Consider the following 25,403-nt stretch of genomic DNA (forward strand, 5'->3'; position numbering starts at 1 on the left):
TAAAGTGATATTAGTGTTGTGATTCATGGAGTGTGACATACTGCATGATGTGAGGGATGATTGTTGGGGGGGGTGGGCATGGCTCCACACTGCTTCTTATGGCCAAAATTGCATATTTATCCAGAAGTTCAGCACAGGTGCCACTCCTACACAAAGTTCCCTGTCAGTTGCTTCTTTCATCTTTTTGGTCTGATGAACCTCATTAGGGTCACGGGTGGAGCCTATCCCAGCCGACTTTGGGCGAAAGGCGGGGTACACCCGGACTGGTGGCCAGCCAATGGCAGGGCACATATAGACAAACACAATCACATTCATATCTATGAACAATTTAGAGCAGGGGTCACCAACGTTATTTCTTGTGAGAGCTACTTTTTGAAAATGAAAATGGCCACCAGCTACTCATTTTTGTATAAATGATTTTCATACCTTATTTCAACCCAAACAGATCAAATATGCTTGTTTTACCAAAACATTCACAAAATGCTGGTATCTACAACTCACATTTTATGTTTCAGAATACTTTGCTTTCTAGTGTTCTCACATTATTAACTGAACACCTGAATGAAAAGCAGGCCTGCGGGCGCCTCATGTGGTCGTGGGGGGCTAGCTGGTGCCCGCAGACACTGTGTTGATGACCCCTGATTTAGAGTCTCAAATGAAGCTAAAATGCATGTTTTTGGAATGTGGGAGGAAACCGGAGTACCCGGAGAAAACCCACGCACGCACAGGGAGAACATGCAAACTCCACACAGAGATGCCCAACGGAGATTCCAACCCACAACTCCTGACTGTGTGGCCAACATGCTAACTACTCGGCCACCATGCGGCCATCTGATGAAAATATCACCACGATATCGTCTAGGTTGTCCCAAAGTATCCCACACACCTGAGCAAAACTCAGCGGTGTGGGTGATATCATAGTTATTGCATGAATGGATCATATGCTAATAACAGAACAGGAACAGCAATGTGTGTAAAAGAGGCGCAATATTAACCATATGAGATAGAAATGATATCAATAGCAGTAATCAGCATCACCTCTGAGGTGGACACAGATTAGATTAGATTAGATTAGATTAGATTAGATTAGATTTGTATTAGCGGTGGTTAAAAGGCCAGCCCCGTCGTATGTGCGGCGCTGGTTCATTGTCTGTGTTACTCCGGTGTCACTTAGAGCTTACTTACGTTGATTCTACCTGTCATATGGTTTTCCACAGAGCCTTTTTCTCTGTCACCTTTTGTTACTCCTTTCGTACACCATTAAAGAACCTTTATTTTTGCAAGCCATCGCCTCGTCTCTGCATACTGGGGGTCAAACACTCGACAGCCGCTACCGCGCCAAGACACCTGCTTCAATATGCATATTTTGGATTAGTAACAGGCTGTTTTCAAACATAAAACAGTATGATTTATTCATTCATATACTTGTGAAAAACTGCAATAGACTGAAGCTGCGTACTTCGCAGCATAAATTGATGCGGGATGACTGTAAACCGTTCAGAATGTCCAAAAGTACAAAGAAAAACACATTTTTTTCTGCAGAAAATAATTCAATTTCAGAGTCGCACTCAATGAAGACTACACTCACAGTGGTGAGTCAGGCTGCTTTGCTTGGGCAGTCGATATCATGTAACGATACAGTACCTGCCGGGCAAACGGGCTTATTTCTTATGTGTGATATTGTACAAAAACCAAATCATAGAAAAACTGGGGTGTATATGAATTTTAGACCATACACTGCTCATCAATACGTTAAGAGCAGTTGAAACATGTGAAGATCGTCCATTTCGCATGGTTGGATCCTAAGAAGGTTCTAAGTAGAGCTGGAAAATGCAAAAAGAATAAATAAAAAATCTAAATCTTGCCATAATTCCTCAGAGGAGCGTCAAGGAGGAGCTGCAGGTGAAGATCTTTGCTGAAGGACAAGATCAGGCACATCGTAAGTAGCAGAGATGTCCTTAGGTGAAGATGCGTTCAGTGACCGCCAAAAAAGTAAAATGATGTGATGCGTGGAACTTTAGATGATGTTTTTGTTTTCACAGATTTTTTAAGTTGCGTCACAGTCAAGTTATCTCAACAGTCGCTCATCCAACTTATTTAGAGTGAAAATAAAGAAGTATTTTTATGTTAAAGCAGAAAAGTATGTCAGCGTGTAAGAGTGGTGATGAAAATTGAGCGATTGAAGTGAATCCAACCCTTTCACGAGGACTCCATTTGTCCTGTCAAGGTAAGAAAATGTAAATGCGTATTTATTTTATTTATTTTGAGCGATGTCACTGAGTTTGCAGATTAAACAGCAGCGATGGACTCAGCAGCTTAGCGATTTATGTAAACCTCTTTTACACCACAAAAAAGCCAGCAGTGTTGACAAAACCAGACACGGCTTCCAAGTCACCACACCTTTATAAGCTGTCACGTCTGGCGCAAGCCAATGCGTATGTGTGGATCCCAGCGCAGAGAAACACAGTCCGTGAAGTAACAAATATATTTAATAGAACCAAGGATGTCCTCACCTGGACGTAACAGGATAAGCAACAATTATGTAGATAAGAAGGTTCTAAGTAGAGCTGGAAAATGCAAAAAGAAGAAATAAAAAATCTATTTATTGCAAAGAAGCATTCAAGTGAAATAGGCTCTTGATGAAAAGTTGAAGAGCACAGTCTTTAAAAGGCAAAATGTTGGTAAAAATGTGGATTGAATGTGATTTAGTGTCAGGTATTCACACTCTCATCATCTCTTGATGGCAAAGGCAAAAAAGCTTTCTCTCTTTGAAGGCGGTGGCATTGTTGAGCTGCGTAAGCAAGGCCTCTCTCTGGCAGCCCACCATTGCTGCTGAGGTTGGACGCAGTAAGACAGTCACTTCAAACTTCTGAAAAACATCCTGAGGCTCATGGAACAACAAAGTCAACTGGTAGACCCAACAAGATGATCCGGAGGATCCCATTGGCTGCCGTCAAGACATTGGACCATCCTCGGCCCAAATGAAGGTTGTTACTGGTGCCGAGTGCAGTCCAATAACCATCAGATGCCATCTGCCAGAGAGGAAACATCTTCAAGGGCCTGGTCTCCAAGGTTTGGAACTTGCAGGAGAGCACCAAACATGGGACATTGAAAGGTTTTATTCTTCCTTGACGGTCCTGATGGCTTCCAACGTTACTGGCATGACAAGGAGATCCCACCTGAGATGTTTTCCACCATCATGATCTTTCAATGGAACAATGGAGCTTCAGGTTGCGCGGGGGCGTCAAACGGCAGCCGGCTATGTGGAGACGTTGCAGGGGGAATCCCTCATGACTGGAGGCCCTCGTCTGTGTGGTGATGACTGGATTTTTCAACAGGACAACGCTGCACTTCACTAAGAGCAATAAGCTCACTCTTTTGGACCGTTCTGCGTGTTCCCCTCATCGAAATCCAATTTGGGGATGGATTTACAAAAATGGACATGAGTTCCAGACAGTAAAGCTATCTTCAGCCCCTGGAGCAACATTCCCACTAGCCTCCTGGAAACACTGGCATCAAGCATCCATCCATCTTCTATGCCGTTTTATCCTCACTAGGGTTGCGGGGGTATGCTGGAGCCTATCCCAGCTGACTTCGGGCGAGAGGCAGGTACACTCTGGACTGGCCATACCTGTGGACAATTTAGAGTCTCCAGTGAAGCTAACATGCATGTTTTTGGAATGTGGGAGGAAACCGCAGTACCCGAAGAAAACCCACGCATGCATGGGGAGAACATGCAAACTCCACACAGAAATGCCCAAGGGAGATTCCAACCCAGGTCTTCCTGGTCAAGTACGCCCAATCCATTTTTCACCTCATGAACAAGAATGGTGCGGCCACTCATGACGGCGCACGCTCATGACAACTTTCTTCAAGCAGGCTGACGTGAAGGTTTCATCATGAGGGTGCACCACCCAAATCATCCACACCTCCCACTGATGAGTGTCCCGATAATGTTATCATGAATGACCTCCCAAAATGTGACTTTACTCTTATGACCATGCCTCAGTCACGTTGAGTCAGAGTGCCGTGCACACACCCACCCTCTCTATATAAGCTTCAGCAGCAGCCGGACGAGGCTTGCCATCATTCCTCAGAGGAGCGTCAAGGAGGAGCAGCAGGTGAAGACCTTTGCTGAAGGAGAAGATCAAGCACATCGTAAGTAGCAGACATGTTCTTAGGTGAAGATGCGTTCAGTGACCGATAAAAAAAGTAAAATGATGTGCTGCGTGGAACTTTAGATGATGTCTTTGTTTTCAGAGATTTTTAAAGTTGCGTCACGGTCAAGTTATCTCAACAGTCGCTCATCCAACCTATTTAACTTTTCATGCTTTTGTTGTGACAGCGAGTGAAAATAAAGAAGTTTTTTAGGTTAAAGCAGAAAAGTATGTCAGCGTGTAAGAGTGGTGATGAAAATTGAGCGATTGAAGTGAATCCAACCCTTTCACGAGGACTCCATTTGTCCTGTCAAGGTAAGAAAATGTAAATGCGTATTTATTTTATTTATTTTGAGCGATGTCACTGAGTTTGCAGATTAAACAGCAGCGATGGACCCTGCAGCTTAGCGGTTTATGTAAACCTCTTTTATCTACACCACAAAAAAGCCAGCAGTGTTGACAAAACCAGACACGGCTTCCAAGTCACCACACCTTTATAAGCTGTCACGTCTGGCGCAAGCCAATGCGTATGTGTGGATCCCAGCGCAGAGAAACACAGTCCGTGAAGTAACAAATATATTTAATAGAACCAAGGATGTCCTCACCTGGACGTAACAGGATAAGCAACACACGAATGAGTCCAAAAGTACAAAAGCCAAAAACACTGTCAGCAAAGGCTGTCAGGAAAAAAATGACAAACACGAGGAACGAAAAAACACTGCAGGATAAGCCTAGCATGAGACAATGTACTGTAGCTTAGCACAAAAAACACGGGTAGCCGCTGGAGGTACAGAGCGGGAAATACTGCTCACTAACACGAATACTAAAAGCCAGAAAGCAGGGGTGCAGGTCGAGAAAAGGAGCCGGGCTGAGCAGTGAGCAGGTGAAGCTGGAGGTACAATCTGGCAACTGCTGATTACTGCTGCCATACTTAAAAGGTTCGGGTAGGTCATTGATTACAGGCGTGACCAAGTGGTATTATATATGCATATATATATATGCAATACTTGCATCTACACTTGTATCTTTTCACATGTCGCCATACCATCACTCCACAGATGGACAAAGTGACAAACCCAAGCCAAAGTCAGCAAGACGGCAAGAGTGTGTCCAATGGAAGGGCCGTGTGCTCTGAGGGAGGCGGAGCCATGATTGTCTTTTCTTTAAAAAACCAAACAGGTGGTCTGGCCAAGGTGCTCAAGATATTCCAGGTGGGCGTTTCCCTGGACAATGCTTTACTCTAAACACAAACACTATAACACAATACTACACCACCTTAGCTTGGCCACAATAAAAGGCCACTCCAATATGTGCAGTTTAACTGAGTTGCCCATTGAGCATGTTTGTGATGCTCTACAGTAACTACAGGAACTTCACTCAGGTTCTACAGTAATGCCTCCTTCACACCATTTCACTGCTTCCTTACCCCACCGTGATACGTCAACTATAGCATTCCTTATTTATTAATATACTTACAGCATAGAAAACCTGTTTACCACCTTCTAAATATGCTTTTAACATGATTACACATGATATAACACCACTATAGTCACATTTACGCTCCTATTACCCAATATAGTAGACATAATAAGACATAGAAAAACTGTTTACCACCTTCTAAATATGCTTTTAACATGATTAGAGTCCTCTAGACATGACATAACACCCCTATAGTCACCTTTACACGCCTATTACCCAATATAGTAGACATGATAGGAGAAAATAAGACATAATAGAGGCTGTTCCTTACTTTTATGGACAGAATTTCTAGGTGCAGCCAGGGTGTTGAGGGGTTCTGGTTTGGTGGCTGCAGGACTGGGTCTCTGCTATTTGCAGATGATGTGGTCCTGCTGGCTTCATCGGGCTGTGATCTGCAACTCTCACTGGATCGGTTCGCAGCCGAGTATGGGATAAGAATCAGCACCTCCAGGTCCACGTCCATGGGTCTTGCCCAGAAAAGCATGGCGTGCCATCTCCAGGGGGTCAGGGAAGCGATTAGTACCTCAGGGTCTTGGTCACGAGTGAGAGAAGGATGGAACGTGAGATGGACAGGCAGATTGGTGCGGCGTCTGCAGTGATGCGGACTCTGCATCGGTCCATTGTGGTGAAGAGGGAGCTGAGCCCAAAGGCACGTTGGAGAGACTATGTCTCTCAACTAGCCTGGGAACGCCTTGGGATCCGCCAGGGAGAGGGAAGCCTGGCCTTCCCTGCTTAGGCTGGTGCCCCCGCGACCCAACCTGGGATAAGCGGTAGAAGTTGGATGGATGGATGGATAATAGAGACTGACATGTTAACACTAGAACCCCCCCCATACAGTTAAACTGCACTGTAGCCTTTTGTTGTGTGCCATAGTGATGAAAGACTTAATATGTTCTCATCAGCTGTGTTGGTAACTCCGCAGGAAAAACACATCAACCTGCTTCATATCGAGTCCCGCAAGTCCAAAGGAAAGGATTGTGAATTTGAGATCTTTGTGGATTGCGACAGCGACCAGCAGCAGCTCAGAGAGCTGACTCAGCTGCTCCACAAGCACACGGACGTCGTTGAAGTGACGCCGTTTGTTGACTCCACCCACCCTGATGACGGTAGGCTGCACCGTGCACCAGGGAGAACGTTTTGTACAGGTGTCATGACACGTTGTTTCAGATGTGCCAGGCGTTCCATGGTTTCCCAAGAAGATCTCAGACTTGGATCTCTGCAAACAGGTTCTGATGTACGGATCAGAGCTGGACGCCGATCATCCGGTTTGTTGCTCTTTGATGGAACTCACAAATGTTCTTCAGAATGTTTAAACATGTGCTGTTCCGGCAGGGATTCAAAGACGATGTTTACCGTCAAAGAAGGAAATACTTTGCAGATTTGGCCATGAACTACAAACAGTACGTTCCTTGTTACGTTCAATGTCGATTTGAAGAAACCTGCAAATACGCCAGTGCTATGACATCCGTGTCCACCAGCGGTGATCCCATCCCTCACGTGGACTTCACGGCTGAGGAGGTGCAGACGTGGACTCGGGTGTATCGGGAACTCAACAAGCTGTACCCCACCCACGCCTGCAAGGAATACCTAAAGAACATCCCCGTGCTGGTGGAACAGTGCCACTACAAGGAGGACAACATCCCTCAGCTGGAGGACATTTCACGCTTCCTCAAAGGTGCTCCATCCCTTTTATATCACCTTCAGGGTGACGCCTGCACCCACATCATAGATCCCACTTAGGCTGTATGGCGCCATCTGTGGTAGCAGAGATGTTCCAACAACACAATAGCCAAGCTAGCTTAGACTGTGTACACCAATACACGTGTGTGTGTGTGTGTGTGTGTGTGTGTGTGTGTGTGTGTGTGTGTGAGCATAGCACGCACAGGCTTCACCATCAGGCCCGTAGCAGGATACCTGTCACCCAGGGACTTCCTAGCAGGTCTGGCCTTCAGAGTCTTCTTCTGTACTCAGTACATCCGGCACAGCTCAGACCCCTTCTACACACCCGAACCGTGAGTGAGCACACGTCATCATCATCATTGTCGTGTCTCCCTGCGTCACATGTCGCCGTCCTCCACGCAGGGACACCTGCCACGAGCTGCTGGGTCACATCCCCATGCTGGCCGAGCCCAGCTACGCTCAGTTCTCTCAGGAGCTCGGACTGGCGTCCCTGGGAGCTTCAGACGACGCCGTGAAGAAATTAGCCACTGTGAGAAAACACAAACACGCATGTGATCATCATATAGGTATTGTAAATACACTGGTGTGGAAAAGTGTTTCCCCCCTTCCTGATTTCTTATTTTTTTCGTGTTTGGCACACTTAAATGTTTCTGATCATCACACAAATGTAAATATTAGTCAGTGACAACACAACTCAACAGAAAATGCACTTTTTAAATGAAACTTTTTATTAAGGGAAAAAAAACAATCCAAAGCTACATGGACCTGTGTGAAAAAGTAATTGCCCCACCGCCGTTAAAACATAACTTAAAACATAACTTAACTGAATGAATTGAGGTCTATCAGTGTGGAAAAGTTTAAAAAACACTTCTAAAGCTTTTGGACTCCAGCCAGTCACAGTGGTCACAAAAGACCCCACAACAACTTCCAACTCACTTGCCTCAGTTAAGGTCAGTGTTCATGACTCCACCATAAGAAAGACACTGGGCAAAAATGGCCTGCATGGCAGAGTTCCAAGACCAAAACCACTGCTGAAGAAAAACAACATTAAGGCTCAAAAACACCTTGATGATCCCCAAGACCTTTGGGAAAATACTCAAAAGTTGAACTTTTTGGAAGGTGTGTGTCCCAATACATCTGGTGTAATAGAACATCATAGCAACAGTAAAATATGGTGGTGATGGTGTGATGGTCTTTAGGACCTGGAAGACTTGCTGTGGTAAATGGAACCATGAGAATGTCCAGCCATCTGTTGCTGAAAGCAACTTGGATTCTGCAGCAGGACAATGATCCAAAATACACCAGCAAGCCCACCTCTGAATGGCTGAAGACATTGGAGTGGCCTAGTCTAAGTACTGACCTGAATCCTATTGAGATGCTGTGGTATGACCTTCAAAAGGCACAGCCTCCAATGTGGCTGAATGATAACAATTCTGCAAACTTCCTCCACAGCGCTGGAAGAGACTCATTGCAAGTTGATAACAGTTGTTGCTGCTAAGGGGGGGGGGGCAACCAGTTATTAGCTTTAAGGCCCTGTCACACCTTGACGATTTAACCAGTTTACACCAACGTATGAAAAATTTGGCCAATACGCTGGCTTACATGGAATAAGTTATGTGTAAGTTTTGTATATGTTAACAGCACACGGAAGCACGCCGGCATACGTCGTAGTACGTCTAAGTCGTCCAAAAATTTTGTGCCTGCATAAAACCTTTCAACGTATGTCAACGTATGAGTCATACATCCCGCATCGGCGGGCAATAAGTTATGCGATCGTTGACACCCGTTCACACACGTTATTTGTAAGTTACACACAAGTCGTAATACGTCAACATACCTTGAGACAAAACTATCTTAGCTTGACCAGTAGAGAGCACTGTGACACTGGGAATGGAACTAACATTTATTTTTTATTTTTTTGCGGTTTGTCTGAGAGAAACAATGCACGTTGTAATCAAGCATTACTGATCACGTCAACATAAAGTGCATAGGAGTATTTACATTCAAAAAGAATGGAGAGATACAGCATGTTACTGTCCAAGTTAGCGTTAGGTTTGATGCACTGCTAGTACTGTGTTAGTACCGGACCCCACTGATCTGTACTAATAAATCTGGATAGCTCATTGGTCAATGACTTGTGAAGCCACACGGCCGCCATATTGCCACTCGCAAGAAACACTTCTCAGACAATGACTGATGTGAGAACTTGTGAGTTGGGTTAGGGTTAGGGTTAGTTTGTTACTCACTCACACTAAATGCAAGGTTAGTCTTCAGACTAACCTTGCACAACAGGTGTGCTTGAGCTTAGTCATCAGGACTCGGGTATGATCATTTTTAAAAATTCTGTTGATATCATACCATACATGAGTCATAACGGCTTTACATGGGGGGCCGTGGGGGATATGTAAACAAACAACCACCACTAGACTACTAAATCATTTGCGGTTGCTTGCAAATATAAAAAAATAGGGTTTTTTTTTGTTTTTTTTTAACCCAAATTTAAAATAAACCCCCATATGGAGACAATGTTGATATATTATTACATATTATATTACATTTAATTCCTGTGGTTTTTGTTAAAATATATTTCTATATCAGAAAAGAGGTTATTTCTATTTCATAACACAAACAAAAAAATAAAAAAAATCAGCAAAATGTGAAATGATTTTAAAACTTGTCTCTTTTATGATTCATATTTTGTACAGACGAGAGCATAGTGAATTGTATGAAAGTAAGAATAAAAAGTAAAGGATGATGACCATGGATTTTAGTGGAAAAAAGGGATGGGATATGCAGTTCAAATGAAAATCTCTTTCTAGAGGAGTAAAACTATCATTGCTATAGGGGAGTGCTGAGCCAGGGTGCACAGTAGAATTTTGTCCCAAAGGTAATGAAAATTGGAAGGGGAAAAAGTATATTTAATATAACCAAAAGATAGAGAATAACGTATCAAACGTTTTTTAAGGGACAAAGGTTGAATCTCCCCGCTTTTTAATGTCAAATATAGATGTTCTGCGAGCCTCTTCATCTGCTTTGTACACTATGTACGCTGTGCCAATGTAGTCTGCTACGTACGACATGTGAGTAGTAAGATGGCGTCTCTTTGGCTTCAGCGGCTTGCACTGCGGCGTGCGACGTATGAGCTATCCAGATATATTATACAGATCAGTGGTTCATACTGGTTAAGTATCGAATCACAGGAGTGCCAAAATTAAAAGGGAATACGTGTGGAAATACAAAGAGAAACAATAATAAAAAAATATATACAAATGTAGTCATATTCTTTTTCCATTTTTTCATTGTTATTCTGTATTGTCTTTGTTTTTTCCAATTCGCCGTTGTTTTTCCTGTTTTGTATTTGTCTTTTCCACTTGCGTTTTGTCATTGCATTTAGTAAAGACAACAACAAAAGAATGATTTCTGCATTGTCTTTGTTTTTTCCATTTTGGCGTCGCTTTTCCTGTTTTGTCTTTGTCATTACTAAATTTTTATTATTGATTCTCTTTGTATTTCCACATTTGCATATTTTTGTATTATTGATTTTCTTAGTATTTCCACACGTATTCCCTTTTAATTTTGGCACTCCTGTGATTCCATAGTCAAGCTGCTAGCTTATCTGCTAATGCAAACACAACAGTCTCCATCTTCTCTCAGCCAAAGCTTGCCAAGAAGACAGTTTTGTCTTAATGTATGTTGACGTATTATGACTTGTGTGTAACTTACAAATAACGTGTGTGAACGGGTGTCATCGATCGCATAACTTATTGCCCGCGGATGCGTGACGTATGAATCATACGTTGACATACGTCGAAACGTTTTATGCAGGCACAACATTTTTGGACGACTTAGACGTACTACGACGTATGCCGGCGTGCTTCCGCGTGCTGTTAACATATACAAAACTTACCCATAACTTATTCAACGTACACCAGCGTATTGGCCAAATTTTTCATACGTTGGCGTAAACTGGCCAAATCGTCAAGGTGTGACAGGCGCTGGCCGTTGGGCATAAATTGTGAACACCGGCAACACGCTACGGATTCGTTGATATAAGTTGTCTATACGTTAGAGAAACGTTCTATATAAGTTACTAATACGTCATGTTTCGTCCACCTCGTTATGAATACGCTATGTATACTCCCAAAATTGAAAAAAAAAACTGTCGGAAGTTCAACGTATGCCATCAAAATGATCACATCAGGCATGCGCCGCCTAAATCATGCCTAATTGTTTATATTGTTGTTTTTAAATATGACTTTGTTTGTGGCTGAAAAAGGGGCAGAGATAATAAGACTTGTCTTCTTTCTGCTCCCTTTCATTCTGGTTTAAAGAGTGTTTGGTTTTATCTTATATTGTTTTAATATTGTTTGTTTGTTTGTTTTCTTCTCCCTTGAATGAAATAAATGTTTCAAATCAAAAAATCAAATCAAATCATCAAGGTGTGACAGGGTCCTTAGGGGGCCATTACTTTTTCACACCACTGTGGTATGATAGTATGAGAAGATTATCATATAGGTACATAATATGACGTTGTGAGATGATTGTGATGCTTGTGCTGTGTTTCAGTGTTACTTCTTCACAGTGGAGTTTGGACTTTGCAAGCAGGACGGTAGACTGCGGGTCTACGGTGCAGGACTGCTGTCGTCCATCAGCGAGCTCAAGGTGGATAATAAACTCCTCAGACTTTGAACACGTCAGGACACGTGACACTGTGTTTCATGACAGACGTCCTGGTGTTTCATCTTTGGTATTGTTGGGTCTGGTAGATATTTTTTTACTTAATGTGACATCCAAGACAGATGGTTCTTGTGTTATGATGTCATGGTGATGGTGGTGGAAGATTGCGTAGTCATGAGGAAGGATGTCACTTTTATCCTTTCTAGTGAATGTAGTGGTACCTGGACTGTTCAGGATATCTTAGAAGATGTTTGGCCTCCATGAGTTCTTGATCAATGATGAGGTGGGACACACTAGTCTAAAATATTTAGCATCTAAATCAGGGTTGTCCAAACTTTTCCCAGTAAGGCCACATAATGAAAAATGAAAGAAAGCAAGTTTACCACTTTGATATTTGATATCCCAGCTGGTCTAGCTGAGGATGTGAGGTGGCTGGGCACTGGGAAGTCTAGACTTCCCTACTGGGATAAGTGGAAAAAATGGATGGATGGAGCCAGGCAAGTAAACTAATAGCACATTTTTTTAAACTCAGTATTTCAATTTAGTATGCAACTACATTTTCACAGTCCTCTCCTATACAGTATCACCTCTTGACTACACATACTGTAAACCAGCCTTTTTCCTTGTGAGAGCTACTTTTACAAAATGAAAATGGCCAAGAGCTACTCATTTTTGTAACATTTATTTTCAGAGCGTATTTTAAACCCAAACAAAGCGAATATGAGTTGTTTTACCAGAACATGAACAAAATGCTGGTGTCCACAACTCACATGTTGTATTTCACAATGCATTTCTTTCTACTGTCTGTCATTATTAACTGGAAACCTGAATGAAAAGCAGGCTTGCGGGCACCTCATGTGGTCGTGGGGGCTACCACGTTGGTGACCCCTGCTGTACACTGCTCTTATAGGCTAGCCGTATGCCAACATAAAGACAAATGACGCAGGAATTCATATGAAAGACACTTTACACCCTCACTGTATCACACCTCTGATATCACTCCCTCGTCCTGTATCACACTTCCAATATCACTCCCTTGTCCCGTATCACACTTCCGATACTACTCCCTGGTCCTGTATCACACTTCCGACATCGCTGCCTCATCCCGTATCACACTTCCGATATCACTCAATTTCCTGTATCACACTTCTGATATCGGAGCTGCGGCCGCAAGGTGGTCGGTGCCAGTCGTGGCGGCAAGCCCCGAACCCGATGGTGGACACCAGAGGTCAGGGCTGCCGTCAAGCTGAAGAAGGAGTCCTATCGAGCATGGATGGCTTGTGGGACTCCTGAAGCAGCTGACGGGTACCGGCAGGCCAAGCGGCACGCGGCTTCGGCGGTGATCGAGGCAAAAACTCGGGTGTGGGAGGAGTTCGGTGAGGCCATGGAACACGACTTTCGGTCGGCCTCGAAGAGGTTCTGGCAAACCGTCCGGCGCCTCAGAAAGGGGAAGCAGTGCCCGGTCCACACTGTTTACAGTGGGGACGGGAGCCTGCTGACCTCGACTGAGGATATAGTTGGGCGGTGGAAGGAATACTTTGAGGCCCTTCTCAATCCCACTGACATACCTTCCCTAGAGGAAGCAGAGACTGAGGATACGAACGCGGACAGTTCCATCACCGTGGCTGAGGTATCTGGGGTAGTCAAAATGCTCCCCAGTGGCAAAGCTCCGGGGGTGGACGAGTTTCGCCCTGAATTCCTCAAGGCTTTGGATGTTGCGGGACTGTCTTGGCTGACACGTCTCTTCAACATTGCGTGGAAGTCGGGAACAGTACCTCTGGATTGGCAGACTGGGGTGGTGGTCCCCCTTTTCAAGAAGGGTGACCGGAGGGTGTGTTCCAACTATAGGGGGATCACACTCCTCAGCCTCCCTGGGAAAGTCTATTCCAGGGTGCTGGAGAGAAGGGTACGACCGTTAATCGAACCTCGGCTACAGGAGGTGCAATGTGGTTTTCGTCCTGGTCGCGGAACACTGGACCAGCTCTACACCCTTGCAAGGGTCCTGGAGGGTACTTGGGAGTTTGCCCAACCGGTCTACATGTGCTTTGTGGACCTGGAAAAGGCATTCGACCGTGTCCCTCGCGGTGTCCTGTGGGGGGTGCTCCGGGAGTATGGGATTGGTGGCGCGCTACTACGTGCCATTCAGTCCTTGTACAACCGGAGCAGGAGCCTGGTTCGCATTGCCAGTAGTAAGTCAAGCCTTTTTCCGGTGAACGTTGGCCTCCGCCAAGGCTGCCCTTTGTCACCGATTCTGTTCATAATTTTCATGGACAGAATTTCTAGGCGCAGCCAAGGTGTCGAGGGAGTCCAGTTCGGGGGCACTAGGATCTCATCTCTGCTATTTGCAGACGATGTGGTCCTGATGGCCTCATCGAGCTGTGACCTGCAGCGTTTACTGGGACGGTTTGCATCTGAGTGTGAAGCTTCTGGGATGAGACTCAGCACCTCCAAATCCGAGGCCATGGTTCTCAGTCGGAAAAGGGTGGATTGCTCCCTCCGGGTTGGGAATGAGGTCCTGCCCCAGGTGGAGGAGTTCAAGTATCTCGGGGTCTTGTTCACGAGTGAGGGAAGGTTGGAGCGTGAGGTCGATAGGCGGATCGGCGCAGTGGCTGCAGTAATGCGGTCGCTGTACCGGACCGTCGTGGTGAAGAGAGAGCTGAGCCGGAAGGCAAAGCTCTCAATTTACCGATCGATCTATGTTCCCACCCTCACCTATGGTCATGAGCTTTGGGTCATGACCGAAAGAACGAGATCGCGGATACAAGCAGCTGAAATGAGTTTTCTTCGTAGGGTAGCGGGACTCACCCTAAGAGACAGGGTGAGGAGCTCGGTTATCCGAGAGGAGCTCAGAGTAGAGCCGCTGCTCCTTCACATCGAGAGGAGCCAGCTGAGGTGGCTCGGGCATCTAGTCCGGATGCCTCCCGGACGCCTCCCTGGTGAGGTGTTTCGGGCATGCCCAGCCGGGAGAAGGCCCCGGGGAAGACCTAGGACACGCTGGAGGGATTATGTCTCACAGCTGGCCTGGGAACGCCTCGGTGTCCTCCCGGTGGAGCTGGAGGAGGTGGTCGGGGACCGGGAAGTCTGGGCTTCCCTACTGAGACTGCTGCCCCCGCGACCCGGACCCGGATAAGCGGAGGAAAATGGAATGGAATGGAATGGACACTTCTGATATCACTCCCTCTTCCTATTTCATACTTTCTGATATCACTCCCTCTTCCTATTTTTACACTTCGATATCACTCTGTCTTCCTATTTCTCACTTCCGATATCACTCCGTCTTCCTACTTCTCACTTCCGATATCACTCTGTCTTCCTATTTCACACTTCTGATATCACTCCGTCTTCCTATTTCTCACTTCCGATATCACTCCCTCTTCTTATTTCTCACTTCCGATATCACTTCCTCTTCCTATTTCACACTTCCGATATCACTCCGTCTCCCTATTTCTCACTTCTGATACCACTCCGTCTTCCTAGGTCTCACTTCTGATATCACTCTATCTTCCTATTTCTCGCTCGCTCAGTCTTCCTATTTCTCACTTCCGATATCACTCCCTCTTCCTATTTCTCACTTCCAATATCACTCCGTCTCCCTATTTCTCACTTCTGATATCACTCCGTCTTCCTATTTCTCACTTCTGATATCACTCCCTCTTCCTATTTTTACACTTCTGATATCACTCCCTCTACATATTTAACACTTCCAATATCACTACATCTTCCTATTTCACACTTCTGATATCACTCCATCTCCCTACTTCTCACTTCTGATATCACTCCGTCTTCCTATTTCTCACTTCCGATATCACTCCCACTTCCTATTTCTCACTTCCGATATCACTCCCTTTTCCTATTTCACATTTCCGATATCACTCCCACTTCACAACTTCTTGTTTTCTTTCTCATTTCATGACGTAAAACAAGTCATTTTTCTTTAATATGTCATTTTTATGCTCTAAAAATGTTATTTTTCCTCATCATATTACATGAGTCCTGTAAAATGTGGACTTTTTCACTTCAGATTAGTTTTTCCTCTTATAAAATGATTGACTTTATTTTTTTTTATTTGTTTTTTTGGTAAATTCTATCTTTACAATGTGCTGTGGGCCACACTTTGGACACGGCTGATTTAGATAGAAGTTGTGAGGTGCACTGCAACCCGACTCACCTCGGAAGGGAGCTCATGCGTACTGTAGCCAGAGCACGTTGGTCACGTGTGCAGTACCAAGGTTGGCCACTAGAGGGCTCACCAAGCCCTGAAAGTGCGCATAAGGACTAAGATGCTGATGATGTGCTCTATTATTTGTTTTTTAGTGAAGTGTCATTTGTTTTCTACATACTTTTGTCATCAGCATGCGTTGACGGACAAGGCTCACGTTGTCCCGTTTGACCCTGCCGTGACCTGCAATCAGGAGTGCCTCATCACGTCATTCCAGGACGTCTACTTTTCTTCGGAGAGTTTTGTAGAAGCCAAGAACAAGATGAGGTGAGTGCATTCATTTGGTGCTTCATGATGGAAACCAGGAACTTAACCAAGTGACACGTGATTGAACGATGTCGTGTCGCGCAGGGAGTTTGCCAAAACCATCAGTCGCCCCTTCGCAGTCCGCTACGACCCGTACACGCAGAGCGTGGACGTCCTGAGGGACATGGGGAGCATCTGCAGCATGCTGAAGGACATAAGACACGAGCTGGACACTGTGGAAGACGCTCTGCACCGCCTCAACACGTCCTCCCGTGACCCGTGTGACCTTGCATTGTCACATGACGACAAAGAGAAAGCGAGCCGTACTTAACTAGAATCCACTTCATCTGCTCAGCGTTAGACAGCATCTGCTGCAAGTCCAGCAGAACTCCCATGAAAGCACACCTTTTATCTTCGAAGCAAATAATATTCATTCACACACGTCAGCTTTGGCTTTTTAAAACTCTTTTCTCTCTTACGCTGCAGACCAAACCGATAACTCCTTTTCTTTGCTTCCTATTGATTTGGTCTGGCTAGGCGAGGGGTGTCCAAACTATATAGAGTACCGGTAGGTTCATAGCAAAATGCTGACATGTTAAATATTATATTATATTACAAGTTGTAATACACTCCTCATCCAAATCTTAAGACCAGTTGAAAAATGTCTAGCATTAGCATGTTGCTAAAATGCTTTTTGTCTCACCCCCCCTTCTTGTTTTTGCGTATTGTAGCTCTACTTAAAACCTCATTAAGACCCAAATGTGCAAAATGATCATTCTAGACATTTTTCAACTGGTCTTAAGATTTTGATCAGGAGTGTATTACGGTAAGAGAAAAAGACGAACACATAATTTTATTCAAAAAAAAATAAAGAACAAAATTGAAATAGTTGGAAAATGAAACACAAGAAATGCAAAAACAGCTGCAACTGTTAGAGGATAAAGTCAAAATATTACGACAAAATAAGAAAAAAGTTACAATTTTATGAGACTATTGTAATATAAGAAAAAAAAGCCATTTTAGTAGCTTAAGGCTTGAAATATATAAATATTTTTTCAAAGCAGTAATATTATGGGAAACAAACAAAACAAAACAAAAGTTGTCATTTTTGCAAAATTACTTTGGGGAAGAAGTTATATGATGGGAATAAAATCTAAATATTATGGAAGTAAAGTAATTTCACAAAAAGACCATTTACAACTACCTGAAAAGACAAAAAGCTGTAATTTTACCAGAATAACATCAAAATATGAAGACAAAACAAGTTGTATTCTAACATGAAAAAATTCGCAATTTTACAAGAATAAACTTGTAATATTGGGGGAAAACAACATCATTTTACGAGCATATAGGTGAAAAAAAGAGTATTTTTTTGTAACATTGGGTTGGGAATAAATAAATATTATAGGAATAGGCTGCAAGGTGGTCTAGTGGTTAGCATGTTGGCCACACAGTCACAGTCTGGAGATGCGAAGACCTGGGTTGGATTCTCCCTTGGGCATTTCTGTGTGGAGTTTGCATGTTCTCCCCGTGTGTGTGTGGGGGGGGGGGTTTCTGGGTACTCCAGTTTCCTCCCACATTCCAAAAACATGCATGTTAGCTTCATTGGAGACTCTAAATGGTCCATAGGTATGAATGGGAGTGTTTGTCTATATGTGCCCTGCCATTGGCTGGACACCAGTCCAGGGTGTACCCCGCCTGTCGCCCCAAGTCAGCTGGGATAGGCTCCAGCATACCCACAGAAGAAGAAGCATAGAAAATGGATGGATGGATTATAGGAATAAAGTCAAAATATTATGGGAACAAGAATAACGTCCAAATATGAAGAGAAAAAAAGTCATTCTGTAAGAAGAAAAAGTCATAATTTTAGGAGGATAAAGTTGGAATATGAATAAAACTCATATTAGGAGAACAGAGTTAAAATAGTATTTTGGAAAAAAACAGCAAAAATGGGGAAAAAAAGAGCAAAGTTTATATTACTAACAGGATTTCTCATGCATATTTATTCTTGAAACATAGCATATCTTTACTTTGATTGATGACGATGGGGCCATCGCTGGGGGAGGGACATATGGACCCTCGTAGTGGGTGTACAGTAGGCGTAAGTCGTTACTCATTCATGAAAACAACAAACTTCACATGAACTGATGATATGGTTCATGTTGGAAGGAAGCACTGGTGGAGCTTACCGTATTGTTGTACTATTCTATTAGGGTTGGATTTGAATCTTTGTGAGCATGATTGCTTCTCCACACATAGAAAAACAAGACATAGCTTTCATCTATTGTGTTATTTCTGTGCTCATGTATGAACCATAAAGTAAAGTTGATGGAATTCAAAGTACAATACGCCTCAATAGCTTGATTTGAAGAGAAAAAATGTTTGCTTGCTTATTATGTAATATCGTCTAGTGACCATCATGCTGTTGATGCTGTTGAGGAGAAGAAGACCAGAATAATGGCCAATGGAAAGCTTTATGCAGTATATTTTTATTCACATAAACATTCTAAACTCTCACTTCAGTGTCACTTTTTCTTGGTCTTTCTTCTAAGGGCCCTGTCACACCTTGACAATTTAGGCAGCACATGCCTGACGTGATCATTTTGATGGCATACGTTGAACTGCCGACAGTTGTTTTTTTTTTAATTTTGGGCGTATACATAGCGTTTTCATAACGAGGTCGACGTAAACATGACGTATTAGTAACTTATATAGAACGTTTCTCTAACTTATAGACAACTTCTATCAACGAATGCGTAGCGTGTTGCCGGTGTTCACAATTTATGCCCAACGCCTGTCACACCTTGACGATTTGGCCAGTTTACGCCAGCGTATGAAAAATTTGGCCAATACGCTGGCGTACGTCCAATCAGTTATGGGTAAGTTTAGTATAAGTTAAGAGCACGCTTGTCACGATGCGGTTAGGTGCCTGTCTGGAAACACCAAATTCAGAGGCTGGAGGCCGCGAGTACAGAATTTATTCTGCTTAATAACTCAAATGTAAAGCGATGGTGACAAAACAGGTTCACCATGAAGAAATACAACACAAATAATGCCGGTTGAAGGCAGAGTCTGCTGAATGCTAGTAAAAGACTGGAAACAGTACTATTAGGCTAAGGAACGCATACAGCTGGAGCGTGGTGTAGCGAAGGAATAATCCGGCGTTCTGCAGCTGTCAGTAGTCAGCCTAAGTAGTGGCGTAGGCACTCAAATTCAGGTGCGTTCAGCAGCTCCGCCTCCAGCCAGGAACTTAGTTCTTGACAGAAACACAAAAAGGCACGGGAGACAGGGGTAACCAGCAAGAGCCCGTGGAACGTGACAACGCTGAAGCACGCCAGCATACGTCGTAGTACGTCCAAAAATTTTGTGCATGCACAAAACATTTCGACGTATGTCAACATATGATTCATACTTCCCGCATCCGCGCGCAATAAGTTATGCAATCGTTGACGCCCGTTCACACACGTTATTAGATACCTTCAGACAGAACTGTCTTCTTGGCGAGTGAAGATGAAGGCTGTTGTTATTAGTCAAACCTGTCTATAGCGGCCACTAGAGGGAGTCTGCAAAAGTGGCCGCTATAGACAGGTGGCCTCTATAGACAGGTTGGCGTCCAGTTTGAATGTTGACCAGTAGAGGAAAAAAAAGAAAAAAAAGGGAAAATAATAATAATAATAATGTTGACCAGTAGAGGGCACTGCGGACTGCGGATAAAAGTTGTACAGCACTACTAGGCTTGTTATTATCATGGTTCATGGTTTTAATTCATCCTGAACATGCATATGAGTCAAACAGTAGCACATCACATAGTACAATTCACAATTTTGCATGTCCAAAAAGGAGTAGGAAGAAGCAAAGCTTATTTAATCCTACCCCTCATCAGTTTCACATCAGTTGCAATACATTTATTCACCTCTTGTTCTTCCAAGTGTACTTTGTAGGTCTACATGACAATGTAGTGCAATCATAGCCAAGGTTTTTACTTACTAAAAGGAAGCTAGAGGCTTAATAATAACTGATAGAATATATCCACCACCCACAGAACAAAGCTGTGCTAGTAATGTCTTACGCTTGTTTTTAATATTTTACTTTTTATACGGCAGAGTGTCATTACAGCTTTAGTTCATCAGGAAGTGACGGGAAGTGACGGTGGGCGTCCCGAGCAGGAGAGCTAGGCTCAGTGCTAGCTGTGAGTTTGGAGAGAGTTGGGAAGTGTGTTTATGTTGGCGTGGATGTAAAGTCCTGCAGTGTTCTCCGCTGTTAATAAAGCCATTAAAGTGCATCGGCGACGTGAGTCTCTCCTTCCCCAGAACAAGCGGCATTACAGTATTGACACACATTGTGCACATTGTCTCACAACAGGAAATAAACGGTGTCACTTGTTACAGGCATTGCCTGGACAGCTATGTAGTGGGGCTTGTTTAACCTTTGCCTTGTGGGCAAGCAGGAAGGAGAGACGATGCTGAGAGATGTGTGTGTGTTCTGAGCTGCTGTCTGGTGGCCGCGTTCAAGAAATAAAGTTGGCAGAAGCAACAGGAGAAGTTTCCTTCTTTGCTTCGGAGCTGAATAACACTGACAAGTTAACAGACTAGTAGTGAACAGAAAAGCTTTTTTTGTGTCGAATACAGAAGATGAGGACTTTGAATGATTTGTGGATGAGGATTGATGAAAAATAACGTGAGTACATTCTAAAATACTTCAATTAAGTACAACCCAACTCAGTTTTGCTCCCGCTGCCGCATGCATGCTAGCGTATGTTTTTTTTATTATTGTAGCGTCGCTGGGAGCACGTCCTGTTCCCAGCCTACTTTGCGGTAATGTTTTGGTGCAAATGCTCTTAAAGTTACATGTTTGACCAGGAAATAGCAAGCTCAAAAGAAGACGGCTTTTTTATGTGGAACAACTGACAGTTTGTGTGGATCTTGTGAATGATTGTGACTGAGCTAGGACTCAGTAATTTAAGTCTACACACGACGGCTTCATTGATTGAAAAACAAAACTTTTTCATGCATGAAGCTTCTACTTGAGTTGGTAATTTGGCCGCTATATGCAGTCAGATATTGACCAAGGGAGACAAAATGGGTGGCCGCGTTGGACAGGTGACTGCTATACACAGGGTCTATAACATGTAAATTTGCTGCGGAGGATTTTTCAGTGGCTGCTATAGGCAGGTGGCCGCTAAGACAGGTTTGACTGTATTTGCAGGTAAGTTTGCAGCTTTGACCAGTAGAGGGCACTGTGACACTGGGAATGGAACCAACTTTTGATTTTTTTAAATCAATTTTATTAATGCATTAGCGAGTCACAAATCCATGAGTGGTAGCATATGCAGCCTACACCAGGGGTCTCAGACTCGCAGCCCCCGGGACGATAGTTTGCGCCCATCTTAATATGAAAAATTAATTAAACACACGGTGTGGTGCTCTTGGAGCCGATTCGCTCGTGACCGACGCTTCAGTCAGTTTTGCCAGGAGGGAGGGAGACAGGTTGCTGAGACTCAGAAAATGTAATGAAAAATCAATCTCTTAAAGCTGAGGCACGTGTTATTATGTTAATCTTCAGTAAAGAGAAGCGGTACTCAGATGATGCTTTTTCTTTTTGTTTTGTACTTTTTCATTTCTGTTTTGTTGATGTTGTGTTGTTTGATTGTAAATTGTTAGAAATTTACACAAAGAACTTTGACCTATTTTGACCTAATTTGGCTTATAGTATAACATGATGTTTTTGTAGCTGTTCATTGAAGTTTAAATAAATTCATTTCAATAATAAACATTTGATATCATGTGTTTTTGACATTAGTAATTCATTTTACACAATACACATAATTTGGTCATAAATTAATTTAAGACAACATAAAAATCCGAGGAGCCACTTGGGAGCCGAAAGGGCCGGCTCTTTTTAGTGAATAGAGTCAAAACAACCAGCACTCTAAATAGAGCAGAAATTACCATCACCCGAGCTATTAGTCCGTGTTGAACAGCATTCAGTGGGTTATTCAATTAATTATTGCGTCCATCAGGTGTCGCCAAACATCAACAGCCATAAAACACCACGTACAGTATCATATTAAAGGCATCACAGATATAATTAAATTGTGTTATAATTTTTTTTAACTCGTTAATATTTTCATATTAATCACAGGCATTAGAGGAAAAGTGCACTTTTTTGCAATGTTGCCCGTCATCCACAATCCTTATGTGAGACATGAACACACATCTTTCTCTTTTATGTGCCTTCTAAAGATAGAAAAACAGGTAAAAAGAGAATGCACAGAATGGGACACACCTATTTTGACGAGAAAGCCTTCTAAAAAAAAAGCTCCAACAAGGTTTTAATGGTTTTCTATCCATGCTGTGTGCACGTAGCAACAGGGACAGTACATTCATGACAACATGTAATACTTATTTTTTTATTTTGGGAACTTCCTTTCTGGGTGCATTGATTTCACATAGCAACACAGCTAGTAGCTAGCCATTGTGGTGTGAAGAGGTGTCCCTACACCAGGAACATAGTTCTTGGACATAACAATGTTAATAACAATAATAATAACAATGTGGCTAAAATGCAGCTCACATTATGGAAATGTTTTTTTTTTCAGAAGGCTTTATAGGTGTAATCCCATTATGTATATATGCTTTTTAAAGTGTAATATATATATATATATATAGATATATGTATATTACACTTTAACAGGAACGTAACCATATAATACACAAGTTAGTTGGTACCTCATGATAGTATACATGTGCATTTATAGGGAAAAACACACATGACAAACAATATGAGTTTGGCTGTAGTAGTAATATTAAACGAGGATAATTAATGAAAAAAACAATAATAAAAGTGATATAATAATACGTAATGATAAATGTTATTTACCTTTGAAGAGGAGTGGTCGAGCATACGTCGCTGTGGTGGAGGAGGAGGAGGAGTTATTGAAAAAAGGACAAATGGTCGTAGTCGTTAGACTCTTCTAAAAGAGGTAGTGTTCTGTGGGTGGTATAGAATTAAGCAAGCCTATTAACTCTTCATAAACTTTAATCACACGCTCTGTCCGGGTTGTATCATACAGCTACAATTTAGCTTTCCATTTAGCTTTCTCTCCCCAGCTGCTTCCTGTACCTGTTGGTCCCATTAGCAGTGTCACAGTGCCCTCTATTGGTCGAGCATGTACAGTATAAATATGGAGTTACAGTACTACAGGCAAAATACATGAAAAAATAGACCAGTCCGCTTGCATTCGTATCTCCAAATGTTCGCATGTATGTTCGTAAGTTAAGGGACTTAGTGTATATATAATGCTCAAAAAAATTAAAGGAACACTTCGAAAACACATCAGATCTAAACTGGGGGAAAAATGATCTTGAATATCTTTCCTAAAAATAAGTGGGTGATGTATTAGTAACAAAATGATGCCACATCATTTGATAGAAATGAAAGTGGTCACCCTATAGAGGGGGGAAATCAAAGACACCCCAAAACTCTGGTCCATTTAGCTAAAATGTCATTGTAGCAACTCAAAATGATTCTCAGTAGTTTGTGTGGCCCCCACGTGCTTGTACGCATGCCTGACAACATCACGGCATGCTCCTAATGAGACTACAGATGGTGTCCTGGGGGATCTCCTCCCAGATCTGGACCAGGGCATCAATGAGCTCCTGGACAGTCTGAGGAGCAACCTGGCGGCGCCGGATGGACCTAAACATAATGTCCCAGAGGTGTTCTATTGGGTTTAGGTCAGGTGAACGTGGGGGCCAGTCAATGGTATCAATTCCTTCATCCTCCAGGAACTACCTGCATACACTAGCCACATGAGGTCGGGCATTGTCGTGGACCAGGAGGAACCCAGGTCCCACTGCACCAGTGTAGGTTCTGACAATGGGTCCAAGGATTTCATCCTGGTACCTAATAGCAGTCAGGGTGCCGTTATCTAACCCAGGGGTAGGGAACCTATGGCTCGGGAGCCAGATGTGGCTCTTTTGATGACTGCATCTGGCTCTCAAACATGTCTTAACACGATAAAAATGTATTTTAGTTTTTTTTTTGTACGCTCACCTTTAAAGTACATTACAGAAATCCCAGTGTTAAAAATAATGCTCAAAATATAAAACTTTCTTATGCGTTTTAGTCCATCCATCCATTTTCTACCTCAATGTGGGGTGGCCAGTGCCAGCTGTCCTTCCGATATTTTCCGGGTCAGACACCAAAATTTGATTATGACTGGATAATGCGGTAGCCTACGCGCATCATTGAGATGTCAAGAAGTAGCTAATTCTGTAGAGCCGACCCTTTTGACGAAGAAGATGGTGAAAAGAAAAAGATACGGAGTACGGTGCAAAACCACGCAGCACCAGAAGTCGCATTAATGGTAAGAAGTATTTTATTTATTATTGGATAGCTTCAGTATAACAATGTTAATAAAAAGAATAACTTTAGAGACTTTAGAGGTCTTGCTTAAAAATGCCCACATTTAGTTGTATTCAATGTTAAAAAATATTATGTGGCTCTCCCGGAAATACATTTTAAAATATGTGGCTTTTATGGCTCTCTTAGCCAAAAAGGTTCCCGACCCCTGATCTAACCTGTAGAGGTCTGTACGTCCTTCCAGGGATATGCCTCCCCAGACCATCACTGACCCACCGCCAAACCGGTCATGCTGAATGATGTTGCAGGCAGCATAACGTTCTCCACGGCATCTCCAGACCCTTTCACGTCTGTTGCATGTGCTCAGGTTGAACTTGCTCTCATCAGTGAAGAGCACAGGGCACCAGTGGTGTAGTTGCCAATTCTGGTGGTCTATGGCAAATGCCAGTCGAGCTCTACGGTGCTGGGCAGTGAGCACAGGTCCCACTACAGGACGTCGGGCCCTCAGGCCACCCTCATGGAGCCTGTTTCTGATTGTTTGGTCAGAAACATTCACACCAGTGGCCTGCTGGAGGTCATTT

At 43.3% G+C, this 25,403-nt stretch overlaps 1 protein-coding gene across 4 annotated transcripts; it reads left to right on the top strand.

Annotated features, from left to right (window-relative positions):
• The first annotated feature begins 4,091 nt into the window (after nt 1-4,091).
• On the top strand, nt 4,092-18,868 carry LOC129178973 (tryptophan 5-hydroxylase 1-like). 4 transcript variants are annotated; one of them, XM_054771716.1, is made up of 11 exons: nt 4,092-4,158; nt 5,216-5,368; nt 6,559-6,742; nt 6,804-6,901; nt 6,969-7,036; nt 7,115-7,311; nt 7,513-7,648; nt 7,719-7,845; nt 11,883-11,978; nt 16,346-16,479; nt 16,564-18,868. In XM_054771716.1, the coding sequence occupies exons 2-11, from the start codon at nt 5,216-5,218 to the stop codon at nt 16,787-16,789; spliced, it is 1,419 nt and encodes a 472-aa protein (XP_054627691.1). In that variant the 5' UTR covers nt 4,092-4,158; the 3' UTR covers nt 16,790-18,868. The 4 variants fall into 4 exon arrangements, with proteins under 4 accessions (XP_054627691.1, XP_054627694.1, XP_054627692.1 ...); XM_054771719.1 differs by having other exon boundaries at nt 7,522-7,648; XM_054771717.1 differs by having other exon boundaries at nt 4,112-4,472.
• Nucleotides 18,869-25,403: the final 6,535 nt, after the last annotated feature.

Source organism: Dunckerocampus dactyliophorus, chromosome 3 (genome assembly GCF_027744805.1).
Source record: "Dunckerocampus dactyliophorus isolate RoL2022-P2 chromosome 3, RoL_Ddac_1.1, whole genome shotgun sequence".
NCBI lineage: Eukaryota > Metazoa > Chordata > Actinopteri > Syngnathiformes > Syngnathidae > Dunckerocampus > Dunckerocampus dactyliophorus.

Excerpts from the sequence above, each read along its gene's own strand:
- LOC129178973 (XM_054771716.1), top strand. The coding sequence starts at position 5,216 with ATGGACAAAGTGACAAACCCAAGCCAAAGTCAGCAAGACGGCAAGAGT. Across the intron at positions 6,902-6,968 it reads AGCTGGACGCCGATCATCCG|GGATTCAAAGACGATGTTTA; the intron begins GTTTGTTGCTCT and ends CTGTTCCGGCAG. Across the intron at positions 7,037-7,114 it reads TTGGCCATGAACTACAAACA|CGGTGATCCCATCCCTCACG; the intron begins GTACGTTCCTTG and ends CGTGTCCACCAG.